Below are 22,548 nucleotides of genomic sequence, written 5' to 3' on the forward strand. Positions count from 1 at the left end.
GAGTTTCAGGAAAGATTTTTCCTTAGCTTTACCTGAAGATCTTTGGTTTAGCCTAGTGATTTCCTATCTAAATGCTAACCATCCTGGTTAGCTTCCTAAATTATATAAGATCAGCTATGTTCAGACTACTATAGTGTAGGGTTGCCAGACCTCCGGAAAAGGGAGGACATGTCCTGCTTTTTAAGCGAAAATCCTGCGTCCGGCAGGCAAAGCTAAAAAGCTTTAAAATGTCCGGCATTTCTACCTGAAAATGTAAATCACCTCTCCCTCCCTCCTTGGTTGTAAGGCATTTGTAAATCCTCCCGGCAGCGGCTTGTAAATCCTCGGGTTCTGATGGTTCTGATCGGAGATAAGCCAGTTTAATTGGTCCCCCGCTGTGCAACAGAGCCGGGGCAATCAGTGACTGCTTCCGGGGGAGGTGACTGAGAGCACGAGGGAAACTTCAATCAAGGAGGGAAGAAAGGTGCGAGAGAGCTTGACAGAGGCTTGTTTAAAAGTAAGATTGGGGAAAATTTAGGGAGGGAGGGAGGATGTATGTGAGTGAGAAAGAGACTTAGTTTTATAAAACCATGAAAAAAGGTTGTGACTGCAAGGGAGAGAAGGCTCAAAGGTGCGAGGGAGGGATGGGTGGAAATGGACATGAGAGGAAATGGACATAGTGAACTGAAGCAACTGATTGTTTGAACACTGAGGAAGGGTTTGTGTCAGAGAGAGAGAGGGAGGGAGAGGGAGAGAGAGACACACACAGAGAGACTTGACTTTTCCATAAAACCATGAAAAAGGAACATTGCAAAATTTAATCTCCATTGCATTTAGCTCTTCTGAGAACAGCAAATATTTCAAGGTAGTAATTGTACAGTTAGCTGTTTAAATAATGTTCTTTGGTATTTTGAAAAAAGCCTCCATTGAATTTATTTTTATTTTTTTAACATGATTGGTTCTTGGTCAGTTCACTAAGAGACGTTTATTGGCAGGAATTGTAATAAAATTGTATTGATTGCGGGTTTAATGTGGATTCAAATGAAACATTCAATATGTCCTCCTTTATCCTCCTTTTTGTCTTTCTATGTCCTCCTTTGTCCTCCTTTTTGTCTTTCTATGTCCTCCTTTTGGTACCAATGTATCTGGCAACCCTACTATAGTGGCATAATTCTTGCCCAGAACACTAACCAAAGCTGCCACCATTGCCAATAAAAGCAGAAATCAATAAACAAGAGGGCAGAAGACTTTGGACTACTTCAAATGATGTATCCATCCAGTAGCTTTGAGCCCTCAAGAAACCCTGCTTTTAGGTTTTACAGGTACAGTATATACGCTTATTTTCCTTTTTCAGCTGCTCATGGATCTCTGTTCAAGACTACTGGAAATAAAATCTATCTCCACTTGCCAATTTAGACAGGAGTGAGTTGAACTCTTTAGCAAAGAATTCACCATATTTGGTACTGGGTTCGGGGGGCACAATGTTTCTGTGACTTGTCATTCCTGATTTGGAATCAGGAGTCAGTGTTTGGGATTATTTTCCCCCCTAAAGATGTTAGTGGTATGATTTCTGGAACAGCCCACAAATGTTTAATTTAATTTAAATATGTTAGTGTTGGCATAAGACTCCGGTCCACAAACAGCAGGTAATTAACAGAGTTTTGCAAACGGTAGTAACCGCCACAGCCTGGATGGCCACAACTGTGGCATATTTCGGTAGGGGGCGTTGCGGGGGGTAAACTACGACATTTGATGCGGTTAGGAGTAGCTTGGAGCAGATTAAATCGCGGGAGTCCCAGTCCTGTGGAAGGCAACCCCAACCCCCCCCCCCCCCGCCGAGATAGACAGGGAGGAGAAAAGGCTAGACGGGAGCTATTACGTCACGAGGATGCCCGCCCTGCGGAGCTGCGCGGCATCCAGTCTCCTTGCGATGTCGCCCTGGCGCGTGTCTTCCGATGCTTTTCGGTGATTGGGTCCTCTCTCAGCCAATCGGGCAGTGGCGCGGAAGAAGCCTGGAGGAAGTCACGGCCGCCTAAGGTGAAGAGCCATTCGGGAGAACTTGTTGGCCGCCGAGCAGCGCCATGAGTAGTTTCGGCGGGAGGATGCGCGAATACCCGCACCTCTCCATAGACCGCTTCGACCGGGAGAACCTGCGAGCCCGAGCTTACTTCTTGTCCCACTGCCATAAGGGTGAGAAAGCCCCCACGCCGCCTCTCCAGTCTGGGTTTGACCGGTTCTGCCCCCAGCCTGCGATTAGCGAGCCGTGTCGCCGATGCTGCCGTGTAACGTTCAAGGGAAAGGGGCTTCACTTCGTTCCAGTAACGCCTTATTTCTCATTTGGAAGCACAACGATATAAACAGTGCCAGAGGCTACTCCATGAAGAGCGATATGCCTGGTGGGAGTCGCTAAGAGCAGTGACTCCAAACCTTGGTGCCACGGATGATCTCGAAATACAACTCCCAGAAACCTTCACCACTACCTTTGCTGGTCAGGATTCTGGGAGTTGTAGTTCGAGAACATTTGGGGACACAAGGTTGGGAAGCATTACACCAGAGAAACCTTCCCTTTCTTTCTGGCACTGCTTCTTCCACTGCTTTTACACAGTCTTTCTCCATTAACACATTAAAAAGGGGTGAATAGTGTCTTCTCATTTTTCGATAATACAAAAGTTGCTTGGTTTATGAGTTGGAGAATGTGAGGTTTTACGTTGGAGAGGAAGGATTGAAGTACAGGGGCGCCTGCTTTCCCCTTATTGCACCTCCTGGTTCTTTTTTCTGCTCTCTTTAGAAAGCTAGGAAACTAGGAACATGACCTGGGTTTGTGGATTTGAGGATTTGATTGAAAGTTTCCTTAACATTTTTGCCACAATTCAAGCAGTATCTCCGAATTAGCTTGAGAGTTAGATTAATTTAGCTTGAGTAACTAGGCATTTCTTATCTGCTTCAGTTGTGCTCCATTCTTGCAAGTTCTGTTTTAAATGCAGCCTTCCTTTCCATATAAATAATTCCTGCAGAACTTACTAGTCATTACATTTAATTCCATGTGAATTCTTCTTTGTAGATTTGCTCAAGGCTTGGGTTAAGATTTATCCAATTTAAAAAAGGATTCTGAATAAGAATGTTATACTGTAAAGTGTGGTGTTCATTTATCTTTACAGCAGTATACTGCTATCTCCTCCCTGCCTAGTTTTGCATCCATGCCTCCAGCACAGTCAGCATTCTGTGGGAACTGATCATATGCAGTATAAATTGGGCTGCTTTAGAAGGCTGCTCAACTGCATATCAAGGTTTTCTTCCTCTTTGTATGTCTGCAACCTTGAATTTCCCCAAGCCTGTCAGTTAGTCCCCTTTTCCATGTGATGACATTTTGGCTATGTAAGCACTGAGATTCACAGCCTGATCAATGAAAACAGTAGCAAGAATGATTGTTTGAGTTTGGCAAAGAAAGTTGTATATAACTTTGGAGGCTTGCATGTTTTCACATAATAAGTGGCCCATTAAAGACTTGTTAAGCTATCACCCCTTGTAAAGCACTGTTAGCAGTTTTACCTGTGTGAGTTATATTTTGTTGATTGTACAGCACAGATCTGTGTACAAAAATGCGTGGAAATGCAGTTGTGAAATGAAGTTACTGCATTGTTTTTTGGATAATTAACTAGCTGTGTTTGCAGTTGTGTTCCAAACATTTGCTTCCATTAGGGAGAGAGAATTGGGAATGTCTCTTCTAAGATGGTTCTAACTCCTTTCAATTTTTACAATTATTTAATTAAATTTAATTTTTAAATGAATTAAATAAATCTGTTAGTCAATCTAATTGTTAACCATTTTGTGTAATTTTTAAAAGTCAGCTCTGTCTATACCAGAGCAGTGTCTGTTTACTGGTATATGAGCATGTAGCTGCCCATATAGCTCAGTAAGGTAGGCATCTGGTTGCAAAGCCAGAGTTTGGATGTTTGATTTCCCACTGTGTGTCGTGGGAGAAGAGCCAACTTGTGTAGTCTTCGGCAACCTGCACAGTCCCAGAATGACCGTAGAATATGGGACTGGTAAACTACTTCTGAATACTCTGTCTAGAAAACCCTGAAAAAGGTCAACATAAGTCAAAATCAACTTGACAACACACAGTTGTTGCTATATGAGCATGTACAAGAAGGCCAGAAGAAACTAAGAAGGCCAGAAGAAACTAAGAAGAGGAAAATATTTTTCTCTTGGTTTGGGGGCAGAGTTATAGTGGAAGATCCTTCTCCCACTTATTTCCTGACAGTCATATCTCTTAATATAGACCCTGTTTCTCTGAGCTACAAACTAGTCCTTTAAAACAAAGCGGTATGATCTTTACACAGTGCACAAGCAAAAAAAGGTTATACCTTTATTGGGCCACTAAATAATTAAAATATAGCTAACTTTGGACCTAATCTAGTCTTCATCAGGCTGTGCACTGATATTTTGTGAATAGTGCAGAAACAAATTATGTGAAAGTCCCAAAGGTCTTGGGAGATGTCTGTGCCAGGTCTCTTTTCTAAAGATGAGTTCAAAAGTCCTTTATCTTTACTAAACATTTAGTTGTGCTGAGGCCAGAGACTGTAAGATGTTCTTGTGAGAATTGCTGGATTGCTGATGTAAACTTTTTGTTGAATACTTAGACCACATGAAAGGCCTAAGAGCCCCCACTATGAAAAGAAGACTGGCCTGCAGGTAAGAAATGATTTCTGTTGCTTTGGCTAAAGTCATAGAACTAGTAATTTGGGTAGTGGGGAACTCAGTTTACACCATCCCTCCCCCAGCTTCTTCAAAAGAGTATTTTGTCACAAATATTAATTCCCTCTTCTCTTGCTTCCTAAATTTTCTAATATTTATTTGTTCATTAACGGTTTCCCATTGTGTAAGACCCTCTTTCAAATCTGATCTTCTCTCCATTTGTTAGAACTCTGTTTGCTTCCATGCCTTTGTTCGCTATGAACAAAATATTTTGCCATGTTACTGTTACTTGTAAAGAACTACACACTACTCTACACCAGTGTGCAGAATTATAGGACAGCACAGTAGAGCAACATGAAAAACAAGCTGTCATTTGTATAATTCTCTAGCTATGTTATAGTACGCCCTCAAAGCATTTCCTGTTTTATAAATTTATATGCTATAATCGTAGGCATGACATTTTGTATTAAAAAGTCTCCAGTAGTACCATAGTCAATTGGCACAAAGTCTTCTTACTAGAAAGGAGAAATTTTCGATTATTGCACAATTTGATCTGAGAGCATGTTTTTCATTAAAGAGTTGGATATAGTTAGTCAGACTGGTTAGCTGAGCAAGTTAGGTATTTAGCTGTGGAGCAAGAGGTTGGGGATTCAATTCCCTGCTGTCTCTCCTGGGAGAAGAACCAGACCAGGTGTAGCCTTGGGCAAGCTGCAAAGTCTCGGGATGCCCCCAGAAGAAGGGAATGGTAAACCACTTCTGAGTACTCTATACCTAGAAAACCCTGAATAGGGTCACTGTAAGTCAGAATTGACTTGATGGCACACAGTTGTTGTTATAGTTAGTCAACTATTGGGGATTTCTGGTGCCCTACCCTGAGAACATTTTTGGAGCAGTGAATATGGAAGAGGAAAATAAATGTGTATCAGAGGGAGAATGTACAGGTGGGTCTGTGAAGCTGAAGAATAAGAAAAAAATTTTGGCCACTTTTTAGTTCTGTGAAGCTTTTATCAGCAATGCACTTTTCAATTGGCTCACAGTTTATTTGTCTAGCTTCCTTAAGAATGAAGTCAGAACCCCAATTCTATTTTAAAATAAAAGTTCAGCTTCTTAGATTTTGTCCTTAGATTTGTCACTTACAGTGGTGTCCCGCTTGACGATGACCCCCTTCATGACAAAATCGCTTAACGATGAGTTTTTAGTGATCGCTATAGTGATCGCAAAACAATGTTTCTATGGGTTTTTTTCACTTAACGATGACTAGTTCCCTGCTTTGGGAACCGTTTTTTGCTGCACAATGATGAGAAGCAGCTGATTGTCGGGTTTTTAAAATGGCTCCCTGCTGTTTTCCGGACCTATTTCCAGAAGACAGCGATCGAGAATGGCTTCTCCTATGGAGGATCTTCACAAAACGAGCAGGTATTTCCCCCATTGGAATGCATTAACTGGTGCATTTCAATGACGATTTCGCTTTATAGCGATTTTGCTGGAATGGATTATCGTCGTCATGCAGGACACCACTATATATCACGAATAATGGTTGTGATAGGTTTCTTGGCTTGCTCTGCTTTCGTCTGCATTTTTCAGGCACAGAGATAAGCTCTTACAACAAGCATGGGGTGTTGTTCCCTTTCCTCCAATCAATGTTTCAATTTAATGTATAATACATATTCTCCAACAACTATCAAATTCATTGTGTCATTTTTACAGTGCAGCTTTTTATATGCCCAAAATGTTATGAGCTGTATTTTATTTTTATTTTTTTTAAAAAAAAAGACTCATAGGGAAACATTGGAATTTGGAATTTAATCCTTCAAAATAAGCAATTTGGATAAGAGCTAAATTGTATAATTAACACGTGCATAACTTTTGAAAGGTGCTGCAACAGCCATCAGTATCAGTTTAAGATGTAAATAACTGAACACCATACAATACAATATATTGTGTCAGAGATCTAAAAATGGGACTTCTTTTCCTCTTGAAAAATAAATTTCTGTGTCTTACCATTAATTGCTTGTGAAATATGGAGGTTCTTTTTTGACAAAAACAAATCCCACCTCACCCCTAGTTGCTGCCATTTGCTCCCTTTTTTTGTACACCATTTTCCTTATTTTTTTTTTCTTCCGTCCTCAAAGCTTGCAAGTTCGCCTGTACTGTTCCCCAGTGACGAAGGAGTTGTTGCTGACGAATCCAAAATATAAATTTTGGGAGAATCACATAGTAAGTTCTTGTGTATTATAACTTCTTTAACGGCCTCTTCTTGTATATTACAACACATTTAATGGCCGTAAATGCATGTTATCCTGGTAATTTAAATCTCTTATAAATAGCAGTGTATGCAAAAGTCATAAAAGCACTTTAGGAGATAAAGAACATTAAGTAGTGTTCCAGAAGGCTGAATTTTATTCCATCTCATTGGTCTGTAATTTCATGAAGTGGAAATTGTTGATCATCCAGGGACTCCCTTTCTTTAATCTGTTGTTTCCTGCATGCACAGACAACCATTGTAGAAAGAGATGCTTGTTCTTTAATGCAGAGAACACTTGTGTCAACATCTTGCCCTCAGTTTTTTAGTTCTTCAAAATACTGTTTGTTCCAAGGTCATGTCTTTTCTGTGGGGCTTTCTTGCCACACTATTGAGGACTGAGCTGTAGGAAATCTGAGGAACAAAATTGGGGGAGTGGGGAGGAGAAAGAACCTCCATTAAGGGTTCAGTTTTTAAAAATTGATTTTCTGAATGAGTCATGTCTCTTGGTTAGGTAGGTGTGATTCCCTTAAATACAGCATTGGTTGAACAAGACTGAATCTTTATGTCTGTTTTTGCTGTAGGCTGCTCTTGAAGTTGAAACCCCAACACAGATTTCTCTAGTTGAAGAAGCATCTGGTGAGGTGGGCAGCTATATTGTCTGTTCTAAAATTTTAATCACACTTTAAATGGGTAGCAGTGCAAATTATTTTTTGCTATGAATCTTTGGTGTTAGTCAACCTAATGGAAGTTTGCTGATTTTTCTTCCATCTCTCCTATTCTGTTTTTTCCCCTTTCATTTTGTGATCTTTGGATTTCTCTTATTTTCTGTGTCTCTAAACTGGATGACTCTTTACTGTGTCAGATGAAATAAAAACACATTGTTAAAGACCTCAACCATGTCAATAAATGTACAGAGATCAAGACATGGTAAGAGAGTGTGATCCTGCCCCACCCACCTACTCCCATGTTCTTATCCCTTAGATAAGTTGGATGAATATTGTCCTCTCCTTGTCTTCATTTTCCAAAATATTCAAACAAGAATGGATTCATCTGTAGTTCTTTTCTCCCCTCTTTATTTCTTGTTTCAGAGGGAAGATATTGTTGTAACCCTTCTGCCAGCTGGCCACTGCCCAGGATCAGTCATGTATGCATCCTTCCAATAATTAATGTCAGTGACTTTTTAAAAAAGCAATGTATTTTGTTTCTTACTGTCATAACAATCTAAGGTGCTGTCAGGATATGGATGAAACCAGTTTCTTCTGAATGTTGTTTCCCAAGAGTTGCCTTTGCCACCTCTGCCTCCTGCTAGTTATGATTTTAATGCGGTGAACCTGTATATTTTCAGTGTATAGTCAATACACTAAAATTGCATTTTGTACTTTTTTAAAAAAATTAATTTATATCTCACGTTTGTATAGGAGCTGCCGTAAAAGCAGCATGAAATTGCTGCCATAATGTTCTTTCATGTGAGCATAACCTCACATGAAAGAACATTAAAGTCAGCAACTGTTCCAAAAGCAATAGCCTATGATTTAAATAAACAATTAGAAGTAGGATTTTCCACCTATTTCCCTAGTTAATGGTAAATATATGTATTCTTTAATAACAGTTGACAATGCTGATGCAGCATGAAATAGTAGTTCTCTTAAGGCTGGAGGGATGTAAAATTTGAGGGGTTGGGGAGGAAGGTCCAGGAAGACGGCATGCACAATCCTTGCAGGGCTGAAAGGTCATGAAAGTGTCAAATGTGTGCTAGTTCTGTATCCTTTATCCTCTCATTAGGTGCAAATCTCCTGTTGCATTCTTTCCCAACCTGCTGGTTTCTCAATGTGTTAGCCTGCAGTTGCTGTCCACTCTAACCATCCTAGTCAGTGACTAGGGATTATGAGAAACGTAGTCCAAAACATCAAGAGAGCACCACTTTTGGGCAAAGTGATCCCACATGGCTTAGTTAAAAAACAGTGACTTGCAGATATTCCATTAATTTGAGTTACAGAAGATTAATCATGTGTTCAGTCACACTGCTTCCAAAGCTACATTCTTTAGGAATGAGTCTGTGGAAAACAGGGCAGGCTTTTCCATGAATACCGCTTTCCTTCCCTATGTTTTCAAACACTCAAATGGGACTTCTGGGTTGTATTCCCACTTGAGCAATTGCTCATTGGCATGGACATCGCCCTTGTGGCCACTGGGTTAGGTCACTGGATGGATGATGGAGACACACATGTATAATTCCACCTAGGTTTCTGTTCCAAGGTGAAAATGGCACTGTGTTGTATACTGGGGATTTCAGACTTGCAAAAGGTGAAGTGGCCCGAATGGAACTTCTGCATTCCGGGGACAGGTAGGTGATAATAAATTCTTATCATCTGGATTCACCATTCTCTGAAATCTCTTACAGAATCAGTTAGTCAAGGGTGTTGCTAGCATGTCTTTAAAAACACTTGCTATGAAACTAACGGTGTATTGATAAAATAACCTCAAACAAGAACATTTGTGGAAAAAGAAAAGGCAGAGCCTTAGACCAAAGAGGTCCCTAAAGTCAGGCAAACAGTGCATGCAGTAGTGTTGGAGTAACGATGTCAGAAAACCAGGAACACAGCAATTCAAACCTTCTTGAGGCCACCTCTTCTCCCCTGCCATATGTAACCACAACTGTGACCATTGAATTTCACTATTGCACAGCTTTGGAAAAGGGGAGATCCTTTGGTAGACAGAAGGAGAAGCTCTTGAACTGTGCCACAACTCTGTCTCCTGACTATAAAGTAGTACTTGGTGTCAGAGTAGTTGAAGGGGATCCTTCTTCTGATAATCCTGCACCTTTGAGAGGCGGGAAGCTAAAGAGCATGCCTACAGCTAACTTATTAGCCTCCTTTGCAGACTTGCCTGATTTGCTGGGGCTAACACTCCATGCATATATGCACTGCACTTCATGATATGGTTCCTGGCCACGGTGCTGTCTACTTTCCAGTCTAAAAGCAGGGCGCTTGGTGCTGAGAGTTGCCTGTGGCACAGTGCCTAAAATGCACCAGAAGGTCCTGCGCACTGACTTGGTGATCCAGACCTGTCCAAGCACCGGGTCATTTATTGCTGAAAGAACTGTGAAAAGGAGGAATGGGTTTAGCGTGAGAGGTCGGTAAAAGCAATCTGTCCAAAGCTTTGGTATGAAAGCAGTTTGGTTTCTTTTGGGCATGTTGTTCAGTAAAAGCTAATATCACCTTTTAGGTCATGATAGAAATCTTCAGTGGATTGATGAGTAACATGTAGCTGATGTTGTAAGCCTTACCACAAAGAACTCCTGAGAGTCTTGCAATTATTTCTTACAGGGTGAAAGACATCCAGAGTGTGTATTTAGATACGACTTTCTGTGATCCCAAATTTCATCATATACCGAGCAGGGTAAGTAAAATGAACGGAATAAAAATCATGCAATTTCACTTGTTTTCCTGCTAGTCAGAAAAGCCCGGCTTGGATCTTCTGGCATCGGTTCTTACAACTGCAGCTGAAAGGCTAATAGCTTCTTGTTAAGCATGTGGCATAAAATCATTTCCAACTTTTGCCAACCCTAGTAGGGTTTTGGATAGCTCACTGGCTCAGCTCAGTGCAGAGCTTGAGGCTGCTTCCCCACTGTGCCTCCCTGACAAGGGCTGGACTTGATGATCCATAGAATCTCTACCAACACCAGCACTGGATGGATGTTTTCAAGGTACACTATGTGAGATAGTCAAGGAGTGGTTTACCATTGGTCCCACCCTCTGTGGGTTTTGGGACCAAGTATGGATTTAAACCCAAGTCGTCTGCAACCGGGTTCAACTCTATTTACTACATCTCTCTCTGTCTGTAACTCAGATTCCCAGATACTTGGGCTTGCTATGTATTGGATTTTTATCCAATTGCAGCGGATTGTTAGGTCACTCCCCTCCAAATTCCATTTACTGCTGTTTTATTTTGCATGTTCTAGGCCGGGGGGACAAGTTGTTGGACGACAGCTGCTGTGGACTACAGCTCCCATCTGCTGTAGCCAACATTGTCAGTGTTGAGGACTGATGGGATTTGCAGTCCAACACGTGGAGGCTCAGCCCATTGGAGGGTGTGGGTTGCCTGTACGCACAGTGCCCTCCCTGACGATTGCTTAGGAAAGTCAGGGATGTTACTGATGCTCTGGTTTGGAGAGGTTCCAAAGCTCAACAGTAGAGAACATGGCTCGTATGTAGACAGCGTCACGTTCAGTCCTGAGCACTTGCAGTTGAAAGGGTTCCAGGAAGCAACATTAAGGAAGACTCTCTGAACACTGCTGTCAGCAAAAAGGAGATGGTAATGGGATATTGCGAAATGAACCAACAGCCTGCTGTAGCTTATAAGGTGCTAAATAGCATTGTATTAAATCCCTCCATTTCAGAGAAATGTGAATTTATATATTTTTGGTATGAATGTGACTGCATGAACAAAACAGAGGAACTGAACTTCTTCGCTGTGATTAAATAGACACCCAAAATGAAGAGAGGGGAAGTGATACCTGACAGGCTTCTAAAGAGTGGGCTTTGAAGCATAGAAACAACATTCAGTCCTGCCCACGAAACAAATGGTTACTTGAGTTTAGTTGTGATAAATCAGCTGTGGGTTAAAGTGAATTAAATGTGCCTTTAATCCACCAAAAACTCATGGCATCATCAAGATTTAATTTAAAACCGATAACTGCTTTCTTTCCCTCAACAGGAAGAATGTGTGAAGGGAATATTAGAGTTAGTAAGAAGCTGGATCACTCTGAGTCCTTATCATGTGGTATGGCTGAACTGCAAAGCAGCTTATGGATATGAGTATTTATTCACAAACCTCAGTGAGGAGCTTGGAATCCAGGTAAGACTGCTGTTCAGCAGAACTCATTTCAGAAGGGCGCGGGGGAGGGGAGGATGCTGCAGTCAAAACTTGGAGGTAGGAAAGTCTGCTCAGTGAATCTGGAACAATTAGCTTGGAAGGGCCTTTGAGGCCTGTGATCTGGCAGAAGGCAGAGTTTTCACACATCTGGCGAACCTTCTAGATCAGAGGTCCCCAACCTCTGGTCCGTGGCCTGGTGCCAGACTGGGCCGCGGAGACAGACGTCTGCCCCCCGCACAGCCCTTTTGTGCATGTGCCTGCGTGAGCGCGCTCCCACCCCTTAGCGCATGCAGCCGAGTGCCCGTGTGAGCACACTCCCGCTACTTCGCACATAAGCATAAGCGCCCGCATGAGTGTCCTCCCGCTCCTTTGCACGCATGCATGAGCGTGTGCGTACCCGTGCAAGAGAGTGCCTGCTCCTTCGCACATTTGCACAAGCGCAAGGGGTGCCCTGCCTTCCCCAACTGGTCCACGGGGTTAAAAAGGTCGGGGACCGCTGTTCTAGATAATAAACCACACCATCCAGATGCGATGTCACAAGCAGAGAAGCCAGTTGTTTGTGTATATGTGTTGGTAGCAATGTGATTAGTATTAATGAAAATGCCTTATGGGTGTGCAAGAGTAAGGCTTTTCTTCGTAATCAGCATTCCTAATTAACTTGATGGTCCAGATCATAAGGAAGGAATTGCAGTACCCATAGATGTATCTGTTTGGCACTCTTTCCTTTTGAGTCAGTGAGTACTCTGAGCGCACAGGCCTCTTCTCTGCTCCCTTCTCAGGTTGTTGGCAATGAGATAAATTGGTATGGAATGGCAGGTTTGTCTAAGTGAAGTCTCAAATGGCACTGATAACTGTGAACTTCAATGTCCTAGGTGCATGTGAATAGACTGGACATGTTTAAAAACATGCCAGAAATCCTCTGCCATATCACCTCTGATCGGCACACCCAGATTCACGCGTGTCGCCATCCAAGGGTGCGTATCTCTTAACCATCATAGTGCAGTTTCTGGTGTTTGATGTTATATCTCCTGCAGTCTACAGAGTACTTGCACTAGTCCAGTATTCTACAGCAATGCTGCACTGGCTCTATATGTACAAATAAGAACGCTGTATTTTTATTTTGTAATTTTTGGTGGTTTACTTATTAGTTGCTTTCCTAGATGTTCATTCAAAATGCAATGAAGTGCACTAGAAGATTATATTTAAAAGCATAAAACCTGGATAAAGAAGTCTAGTCCAAACAAGAAGAGCTATTGCACTACTCACTTGATGAAAATAAAGCATCCTAATAAAGCAGTCTTGGTTAAGGTAGAAGAGTGCTAGAGGACATCTTGCAGAGGGGCATGTATGTAGATGTGTTGTCTGCTCTCTGTGTGTGTGTGCGCGTGTGAGTGAGAGAAAGTGGCAGTTTTTTCCTCTCCCTTTCCTTAGTATCCCTCTGCACCATCCGAAAACTGGTTCTGTGTATTTCCAGCTGTCCAAAGTAGTTTTTTTTTTGGGGGGGGTGCACAGGGAGTGGGGGGCCAGCTGAGTCACCTCTCCCCAGTTCCATTAACAGAAGCCAGTTGGACAGTGGAACCACCCTCATGGATACCAGACTAAGCTTAGAACCCTCCTTATTGCAAAGTCTCATGGGGACTAACAATAAATACAAAGCATGCTTGGGTGGGTCTTAAGGAAGTGAAATGAGGTAATGGTGAGGTCTCCTCTCATAGTAGCAACACAAACTCTTGGGATGAGGACCTCGATGTTCGGGTTTCCCCCCCCCCCCAGGTATTTTTAAAAATGAGGCATTCCAACATTTCTCTTAAGTGCTTCCATTGTTCCCAGCAGAGAGCTGACTAATCTTTTCATTTTTTTTCATGAGTGGCCTTGAGAGAAATCAGAGTAGCCTTGGGTGGGCTTTCTTTGTCATCAAAAACATGACACTCTGGTTTCTCGGGTTCATTTTGATCCCACAGTAAGACACTCTGGTTCCTCTGTGCCATCTTGGGCAGCTAAAGAAACTAGAAGTGGATGATGCAGGTAGGAGGTCTGTACTTGGCTGAGTTCCATGAACAGAAAGAAAGAGTTAGAGGGTAGGGATTCATAATTGACAGGGAAACAGAAGACAAAACAAGTTCTTGTAAAATTAGTTATTTGTTCGTTTGCCTGATACCCTGCCTTTGTCTCACCACTGTGGTACTGAAAAGGGACTTGCCCTTATGTACTTTCCATCCATGCCTTTTTTGAACCTGTCTGCCCGCCAGGATGATGAACTCTTCCGAGGGAACAGATTGCCTTGTGGAATGACGTCCGCAAATGGGAAACGGTTGCATATAATTAGTGTTAAACCATCCACAATGTGGTTTGGAGAAAGGACAAAGAGAACTAATGTAATAGTGAGGTAAGCAAAATGCATATTTTTGTTCTTGAAAAGTGTTGGGGTCTACACAGGGACTGCAAGCTGAACAGCTTGTTCCATTTTCATATAAATAAACTGAACTCTTGAGTCAAAACTGTAACTTAACATCTAAGTGCCAGTATCTGCAGGCTATACAGACTATTTCATTCTATTTCACTTTACTCTGCTTCTTTTGCCCTCACTCATCTTTCTGCCTACCAGCTTCTAGAACATACAGGTGATTATGGGTAGGGGAAGATATGGCATTGGTACAGCTCTTAGTTATTCCAAAAGAACGGTGAACAGATGCCTGAAAGCTGTCCATTGTTCTGGCACTGTTACCACCTACCAGGCTCGAGTTAGCCAGCTCAGTAACCACTCCACTCTAACTTTGGTGATATTGAATGCCAGGTCTGTATCCAATAAAGCCCAGGTAATACAAGATCTTATTCTGGAAAAGGATGCAGATCTGGCTTGCATCACTGAGACGTGGATGGGTAGTGAAGGAGATGTACCCCTGTCTCTGGCCTGTCCCCAGAGTGTGGGGTGTGTGTGGAGGGTTGGGGCAGGGGAGTTGCCATTGTTTATAAGGACACCCTTGAAGTTGTTGGGCTCTCTGCCATGACGATGGCAGGCCTAGAGGCCCTCCACGTGTCGATTGGGGCCAGGGATGGTATTGGGATTATGCTGGTATACTGTGCTCCCCGCGATCCAGCCACCTCCCTACCAACTTCATCTCTGCGGCTCTGTTGGGATCCCTGGAACAGATTATCTTGGGTGATTTCAACATCCATGCAGAGGTGGAGGTTACCGGTCTGCCTCTTGAGTTCTTGGAAACCATGGCTTTCTTGGACATGTCCCAACATGTTAACAGCCCCACACACGTGGATGGCCACAATTTGGACCTGGTTTTCTCCACTGAGCAGAGAGATGGTGACTGACCTTTGATTGGTCCCCTTGTCATGGTCGGACCATCATCTGATAAAGTGCCATCTCACAATGGCCCTTCCTCCCCATGGGGAGCAGAGACCTATTTTCATGGTCTGCCCTCGCAGACTACTGGATCCTATTGGATTCCAGGATGCCACGCGTGGGATTCCGATTGACCTGGCTGGCACTCCTGTCGAGGCCCTAGTGGATGGCTGGTATGCCGCCACCAGGCCTATAGACACAATCGCTCCTAAACGCCCTCTCTGCCACAGAGCCCGACCAGCACTTTGGTTTAACCAGCAGCTGAAGGCTATGAAGAGGAATAGGAGAAGGCTAGAGAGTGTTTGGAGGTGGAACCTGTAGGAAAATAACTTAAAAGCTGCCAAGGTCGCATCTAACCTCTATCTTGCTAAGGTAGAGGCTGCTAAGAAACCTTCGCTGTCCGGATAAGCAAAGCATCCAATCAGCAGGTGGAACTTTTCCATCTAGTACACAACCTATCCGGAATTGTCCACAACGATTGGCCTCCATCTAGCATTTCTTTTGACCAATTTGCAGCATTTTAAAAATCAAAAGTGGAGGCCATCCACCGGGATCTTGCACCTTATTTGAAAACAGTGGATCGAGCTGAGACGTCCAGCACAGCGCCTTGTCCATTGAGAATTACTCAGATTCAACCTGTGACATCCACACAGGTGGACAAGGTCCTTGATCGCTGCCGAGCCTCCTCCTCCTCCCTTGACCCTTGCCCAGGCTGGCTAATCAAAGCTGCCAGGCCGGTGATAACTGAATGGGACACTGAAATAATAAATGGTTGTCTTCTTGACAAAATGCTCATTAGACCCATTAGAAAGAAACCGAGCTTGGTGGAGGACAACATTGGCAATTATAGGCCCGTCGCCAGTGTTTCTTTTCTCAGCAAGGTAGTTGAGAGGTTGTTGGCCGACCAGCTTCAGGCTCTCTTGGATGAAACTGATGCCCTGGATCCATTTCAGTTGGGCTTCAGGCTGCGCCATGGCACGGAAACGGCATTGGTCGCCCTGCTGGATGACCTGCTTAGGGAGGCCAACAGGGGCAAAATGTCCTTGCTCGTCCCCTTGATATTTTAGCCGCCTTTGATATCGTCGACCACGGTATCCTTCACTCAAAGAGTGCAGCTTGGGGCAAAGGTATCGTCGCCATGGTCCCTCACTTGTGGGGTTCCACAGAGTTCAGTTGTCTCCCCAATGCTGTTAAACATCTATATGAGGCCAGTGGGGAGGGGTCATCCGGGGATGTGGAGCTTCGTGTCACCAATAAGCTGATGACATCCAGCTCTATATATCCTTTTTTCCATCTGCAGTGGATGCCTGGAGGCCATTCTCCAATGGATGCAGTCGAATGAACTAAGGTTGAACCTGGACAAGATGAAGGTCCTGTGGGTGGGGAGCCCCTGATGTCAGTAGTTTGGGGAACTCTCCCTCTTTTGGGGGGTTAACTCTCACCACAAAGAATTTGGTTTGCAGTCTGGGGGTCGATCTTGACCTGGCGCTTACCATGGAGACCCAGGTAGCGTCCGTGGTTTGGTCTGCCCACTTACATTGCCCAGCTGCATCCTTATCTAAACACGGGGATGTTCACCATGCTGGTCCATGCGCTCATAGTCTCAAGAATAGACTACTGTAATGCTCTCTACGTGGGGCTTCCTTTGAGACTGATGCGGAAGTTTCAGATGGTCCAGAACACAGCGGCCAGGCTATTAACAGGGGTGAAAATATTTCACCATATTTCCCCCACCCTGTCCGCCTTATACTGGCTACCTATTCACTTTAGCATTGATTTCAAGGTGTTAACCATTACATATAAAGCCCTTAATGGTTTAGGACCTCGATACCTGGCAGAGCGCTGCCTTCTGCCCAGTTCTACCCATATCACCCGCTCCGGTCAGGCTGGGTGGCTGAGGGGCCTAACACCAAGAGAGGCCCAGTTGGAAAAAAACAGAAATCGGGCCTTCTCGGCAGTGGCCCCTCGGCTCTGGAACAACTTATCTGCTGAGATCCGCCTGACTCCCTCGCTGAGGGCCTTCAAGATTGATTTGAAGACATGGTTATACAGGCAGGCCTTCCCTACAGCCATTACCTAGCCTTTCTCCCCTTTTCTTTTTTTTTTCTTTTCTCTCCATCTTCTTTTTTCCCCTCTTCCTTTTTTTCCTTCCCCGTCTTGGTTTAATCTGGATTTTATCTTAGTTTATTTTTTATATTATATGTAAACCACCCAGAGTAGACCCATTCTAGATGGGCAGTATATAAATCTAATCAATCAATCAATCAATCCTTGAAAGCACAATAGACCATTGAGTTCTCAAGTAGAGGTCAGGCAGACACCTCTAGAGAGTCACAAATGCAGCATGGAAAGGCCTGGTTGTTGGGGACGGCCGTGTGTGTGTGTGTGTGTCTCTGAAAGTGCACATGGCTGGAATCCCCTGGGAAAGATCTGTCCTCTGTGCAGACACATAGTGAGTGTTGCTGCTGGATAGCTCAGTGAGTTAAGGATCCAGAGGTTGCGTGTTCAGTCTCACACTGTGCCTCCTTGACAGGAGCTGGACTCAGTGATCCAGATGGTCCCTTCCAGCTCTACAGTTCTAAGATCCATCTGGAGAATTGGTGCTTTGCAGGAATTATGCTGTTCTTCAAAACAGCATTTTTTGGCATAGTGTACAGTACTGATTTTAAGTTAATGTTCACATTGACACACAGCAGGGAAATTTATTCAGCTTCTGTTTTTTATTTAGGACTGGGGAGAGTTCCTACAGAGCTTGCTTTTCATTTCATTCTTCTTATACTGAGGTATGTGTATCATACTTATTTTAGTAATATGGGATTTACAGTATACAATAGTTATTATACATAGCTGGGTGCACTTTCTAAGGTGTTTTCTGCCTTGTCACAAGCACTCCGGGCTTGTAAAAGTATATTAATGATAATAACAATGATGCCTGCAGTACTTCATTGTCTTCAAAGCTCTTCACCTCTATTGGCCGGAAACCTTTGTCTCTGAGTAATAAAAGGTTAGGCCTGTGCAAATTTGCCACAAGGATGGTGCAGTTTGATTGTAGAATCAGTTGCATGGTTCCTCTTGTGACTAACTGTGCAATGTGCCAGTGGAAGTGCTTTGCACATAGCACTTCTGCCTTGCTGCAATTAGAACTACTGCTTCCATATTGAGCTATGCAAGCATAGCTGCTCAGTAGGAGTTCTGCTATTACCTTTGTAATCCAGGAAGTAGCTCTTTCAAGTGGGCTGCTATTAATGTCTCCATATTGCAGATGAGATCTGAGGGAGAGAGGATGGGGCATGCCTGGCTGAACTATTATTTCTGTGGCCAAGATGACACTTGAGTCAGAAATGTCCAGGCACATAGTTCACACCTGGTTGCTGGCTTGTAGGGTCAAGCTTGAAATATTCAAAGGGAACAAAGATGTTCCCTTTGAATATTTCAAGCTTGACCCTACAAGCTTGTCAATGGACTTCAAGTAGTCCTCAAATGACTGCTGGTTTTTTTTAATATTCACTGTACAAAGCAGTAAGGATACTTTTTCTGGTTGAACTATCTAATCTTCCTTTGACTTACGTAGAAGACAATACGAAGTATGTCCCTAACCACATTTTGTACAGTGTGAGTCTTTTGAGCAGTCTTTTGGGGCTCAATCCCACTCATATGGAACTGACAGCTAAATTGTGCTGTGTGGTATGTTCTGTAATGGTTCTGCCATGCTATCAGTCCTCTACAAAAATGAATGGCTCCACCCCATGAGCACAAATAGAATGGTGTGGTGGAAAATATTGGAACTGGAAAATATGAGTCTGTTGTTTAATCGTGTCCGACTCTTCGTGACCCCATGGACCAGAGCACGCCATGCTCTCCTGTCTTCCACTGCCTAAATGTGAGTTATTTGCCACTTTATCTGCAAACTCACTGAATGTTCTTCGGTTGATCATTGTCTCACTGGTTTGTTTGTTTGTTTTTTGGCATAAAATGCAAAAGTTGAAATTCCACGAAAAGAATGGTGAAGTTTTGAATGTGGACAGTAATTTTTCTATTCTGTTGTCTAGATCAAGGATTTCATAAGCTATATTTGCCCAGTGACTGTGTATCCCAATGTAATTCCAGTTGGTAGAACAGAGGAAAAAGTTATAGAAATGTAAGTATCTTGCTTTTGTCTCATTTCTTTCCCCCCCCCCTTGCTATATTTAGAGCAACAGCTTTAAAATCAAGTTAGGTATGTTAGTCATCTGTTACCACTGTCAATTATAGTTTTATTTAGTCACAGCCATTGAGATAAATTGCTTCAGAATGAAATCTCAATTTTTTAAAATTAGTTTTTTCACTGGGATGTTGGATCTTCCTCTAATATACCATCAACATTAACCTAGTTTCCAACATAAACACTGACAGGTTGGTGGGCATCTTCACTATTATAATGGAGCCCTGGTGTTTCTGTTCTCTGGTAGCTTTGGGTGAGGGGAGTTATTTTCAGGAGCTGAAGATAGTTTAGAGAGGGACATGTATGACTGCTTTTTCTTTGGTTGGGTTTGAACACGTCTTTTCAGTCCTACAACTTCCTGGATGAGTGTAAAGCACAACAACGCTAATGTGCTGAAATTTTCAAGAGGAAGAAAGTAATGTTCTAGAGGTACGAAGAATTGAAGAGTTCTCTGTTTCTTTTCAGTTTAAAGCCACTGTGTCGCATGTACAGCAAAAATAACAAGCCACAATATAAACCACTTGGTGCACTGAAGAGGCCCAGAACCTTCAAGCTGACAGACACAGGTAGGAAATCTCTTGTTATTCCATTTAGAGCCAGAGAGAAATGGCACAGGACAAGCTTGGAGCCAGTGAATCATTCTTATAAAACAATTATATCATCTGTGTAACTTACCTATATCTTAAAAGCTATATCCCCATTCTCCCTTTCCTGTAATAAGCATCAATGACTGAAGTTGTTTATCACCATATGTATTTTTTCTCACAATAAATCTTTGAAGAAGACTAGGAAATTACTACCCAAAGATCATCTGGTTGAATTAATGGCTCTTCGAATGAAGAACCTGAATCTGGCTTTCCCAGTACACTTTTCTAGGGAGTTTAGAACCACAATACATCCTGCACAGTTAGTTGTCCCTGATTTTTCAAACTCTGGGTGTATTGATTAAGGAAGTGTTTGTTTGAACTGGTGCCTACAGATGGGTGCTAAATTAATTCTACAATGAAACTGGATTAAAAAAAATCAGCCACTGTGATTGATGCTGCGTAACATCTGATGTGAAGTAATAATTTCATCCAAAATAATTTGCTTCAGAGTAAATATCCTAGAAGTGGCAGACTAAGGGTATTTATGAGAAACAGAATGTGATACAATGAATTTGTCTTTACTGTAGGCCACAAGGGAGTTCTCTCAAGAAGGGATGTTCTATTTCAGTTTTTGAAAAATACCTTTTTTGTGTCAAATAATGACACTGTGCAAAAGGCTGTAACCTAGTATTTTCCGTATGCAGGGAAACATTTTACCATGTTAAGTTGCCTCAACAACTGTCATCTGAAGTAGCACAATCTGAAATACTGTTTTGCCATCTACTGTATGTTGTCTGACGTACACAGCCTGGATTATACAAAGGAGCAATTTATTTGAAAGCTTATCTAATGCAAAACAGTTGCATGTAAATAATTAGCCCATCTGGGAGTAATATTTTAGGCAACTGATAACTCAGTATTTGAGATTTATGTTTCAAAATGGGTTTGAAGGCATATGCAGATTACTGTATTTTTCGCACCATAAGACACACTTTTTCCCCACAAAACAGGGGGGTGGAAAGTCTGTGCGCCTTATGGAGTGAAGAAAACAGATTATATTTTCCTGTTTTCTTCTCCTAAAAATTGGTGCGTCTTATGGAAAGGTGCGTCGTATGGAGCGAAAAATACGGTAAATAGCTTCTCGTCTTGCGATCTTAAGTTTGATTTGGCTTTTTTTGCCTTGACAGGTGGTGATGGTAGTGATGATGATCTCTTTGACACTGAACTGATTCCTGCAAGATACAAAATTCCTAAACTGCTGCCAGAGATTGCATCTTCTAAGAACAAACAATTCCATGAAGACCATGAAGAAGAGAGTGACAAAACAATTAGTTGCTGTAAGGCATCTTTCATGCCTACCTCTTTAAATGTAGATTTTGTGGAGTGTGAGGAATCCAATGGGGAGGATGAAGAAGAGGAGGAAGAAGAATCTGAGAAAGAGATTATTTGCCCTGATGGTCTACCACTGAGTACGGAGTCTACCATTCTTTTGCCAAATCCGGTAGGATTGGCCCATTCAGAACTCATCTGCAAACCAAATGAAGACCAACAACAACCTGATTTAGAAGTGCCAAAATGGGATGCCTTCTTTAAACATAAGATGGAGGATACAGATACCTCTGAACATGACAGTTTTCTGCCGCCAACAGATTCAAGCAAGGCTCAGTCCCCAAGCCTCTTTAGTGACAATGAGGACTTCAGTGATTCTACTCATATCTCTTCTCAAAACTCTTCCCAGTCAACACATATATCTGAACAAGGTAGTCAAGGGTGGGACAGCCAAGCAGACACCATGCTCATCTCCTCTCAAGAGCGAAAGAGTCTTAACTCTCCTAAAAGGACAGTGGACAGAACAGTATTTTACACATCTCATTTCTCTGCTGGGGAAAGCAAAATGGACTTACAGAACTGCAAGTCTGCTGAACATGGTGGCCCTTCTTCTAACAATGTTAACTATGAATGTAAAGCCAGATTCCTGGAGAGAAGCGCATCTGCCCTGAACAGTGCATGGACTGAATCTGGTCACAAGAAGGACAAGCAGGAAGAAGGATTATGGACATCTAATCCTTGTGCCCAGATAGATTCAGAGAGCAGTTCTGACTTTGAAATCCCATCTACTCCTGATGCAGACCCCCCTAAACCAGACGAACTCGGTCGTCTGTACAAAAAGCTGGCAGCAGGGGAAAATTTATAATAGTGGGAGGGACAAGTAATGGGAATTCAGTTTCCCCACCCCCCAGTACTCTTAAATCATATCCTGTTGCTTTGCAATTTGAGTCAATGACCTTGAAACATTCATCTAATATTTGATTTGCGCTCTGGTAATTCTATCTTGTATATAAAACTCTTTGATAATTTTTACAACGTGACTGCCTGCCATTTAATAAGAAATTACTGCATTCACCAATGCAAAACTTTGAGAAAAGTGAACCAGAAGCACTGGTAATTTAGAGTAAATAACTAAAAACACATTTGAGATGTGGTTTATCAAAAGTAAAAAAGAGCAAAAAGAAAATACACTCTAACAAGGGATATGATAATCTGTATAACTACCTCCGTAGCCTGAACTAAATATGGTAATTATGTGGTTGTAAAACAACTTCAAAAT

General features: G+C 42.5%; 1 protein-coding gene across 5 annotated transcripts; it reads left to right on the top strand.

Annotated features, from left to right (window-relative positions):
* Positions 1-1,957: 1,957 nt before the first annotated feature.
* Positions 1,958-22,304, top strand: DCLRE1C (DNA cross-link repair 1C). Of its 5 annotated transcripts, none has more exons than XM_073000791.2 (14): positions 1,958-2,169; positions 4,623-4,674; positions 6,810-6,894; positions 7,504-7,563; positions 8,011-8,066; positions 9,165-9,266; positions 10,249-10,321; positions 11,639-11,779; positions 12,670-12,771; positions 13,990-14,183; positions 17,881-17,935; positions 19,202-19,290; positions 19,819-19,919; positions 21,128-22,304. In XM_073000791.2, exons 1-14 carry the CDS (start codon positions 2,061-2,063, stop codon positions 22,132-22,134), a joined length of 2,226 nt encoding a protein of 741 aa, XP_072856892.2. In that variant the 5' UTR covers positions 1,958-2,060; the 3' UTR covers positions 22,135-22,304. The 5 variants fall into 5 exon arrangements, with proteins under 5 accessions (XP_072856892.2, XP_020653420.3, XP_020653421.3 ...); XM_020797761.3 differs by having other exon boundaries at positions 14,047-14,183; XM_078394241.1 differs by having other exon boundaries at positions 1,978-2,169; positions 8,011-8,090; positions 14,047-14,183.
* The last annotated feature ends 244 nt before the right edge of the window (positions 22,305-22,548 follow it).

Source organism: Pogona vitticeps, chromosome 5 (assembly GCF_051106095.1).
Source record: "Pogona vitticeps strain Pit_001003342236 chromosome 5, PviZW2.1, whole genome shotgun sequence".
Taxonomy (NCBI): Eukaryota; Metazoa; Chordata; class Lepidosauria; order Squamata; family Agamidae; genus Pogona; species Pogona vitticeps.

Coding starts and splice junctions, on each gene's coding strand:
- DCLRE1C (XM_073000791.2), top strand. CDS start 2,061: ATGAGTAGTTTCGGCGGGAGGATGCGCGAATACCCGCACCTCTCCATA. Junction 10,322..11,638: donor TTCATCATATACCGAGCAGG/GTAAGTAAAATG, acceptor TTCCCTCAACAG/GAAGAATGTGTGAAGGGAAT. Junction 14,184..17,880: donor AGAACTAATGTAATAGTGAG/GTAAGCAAAATG, acceptor TTTTTTATTTAG/GACTGGGGAGAGTTCCTACA.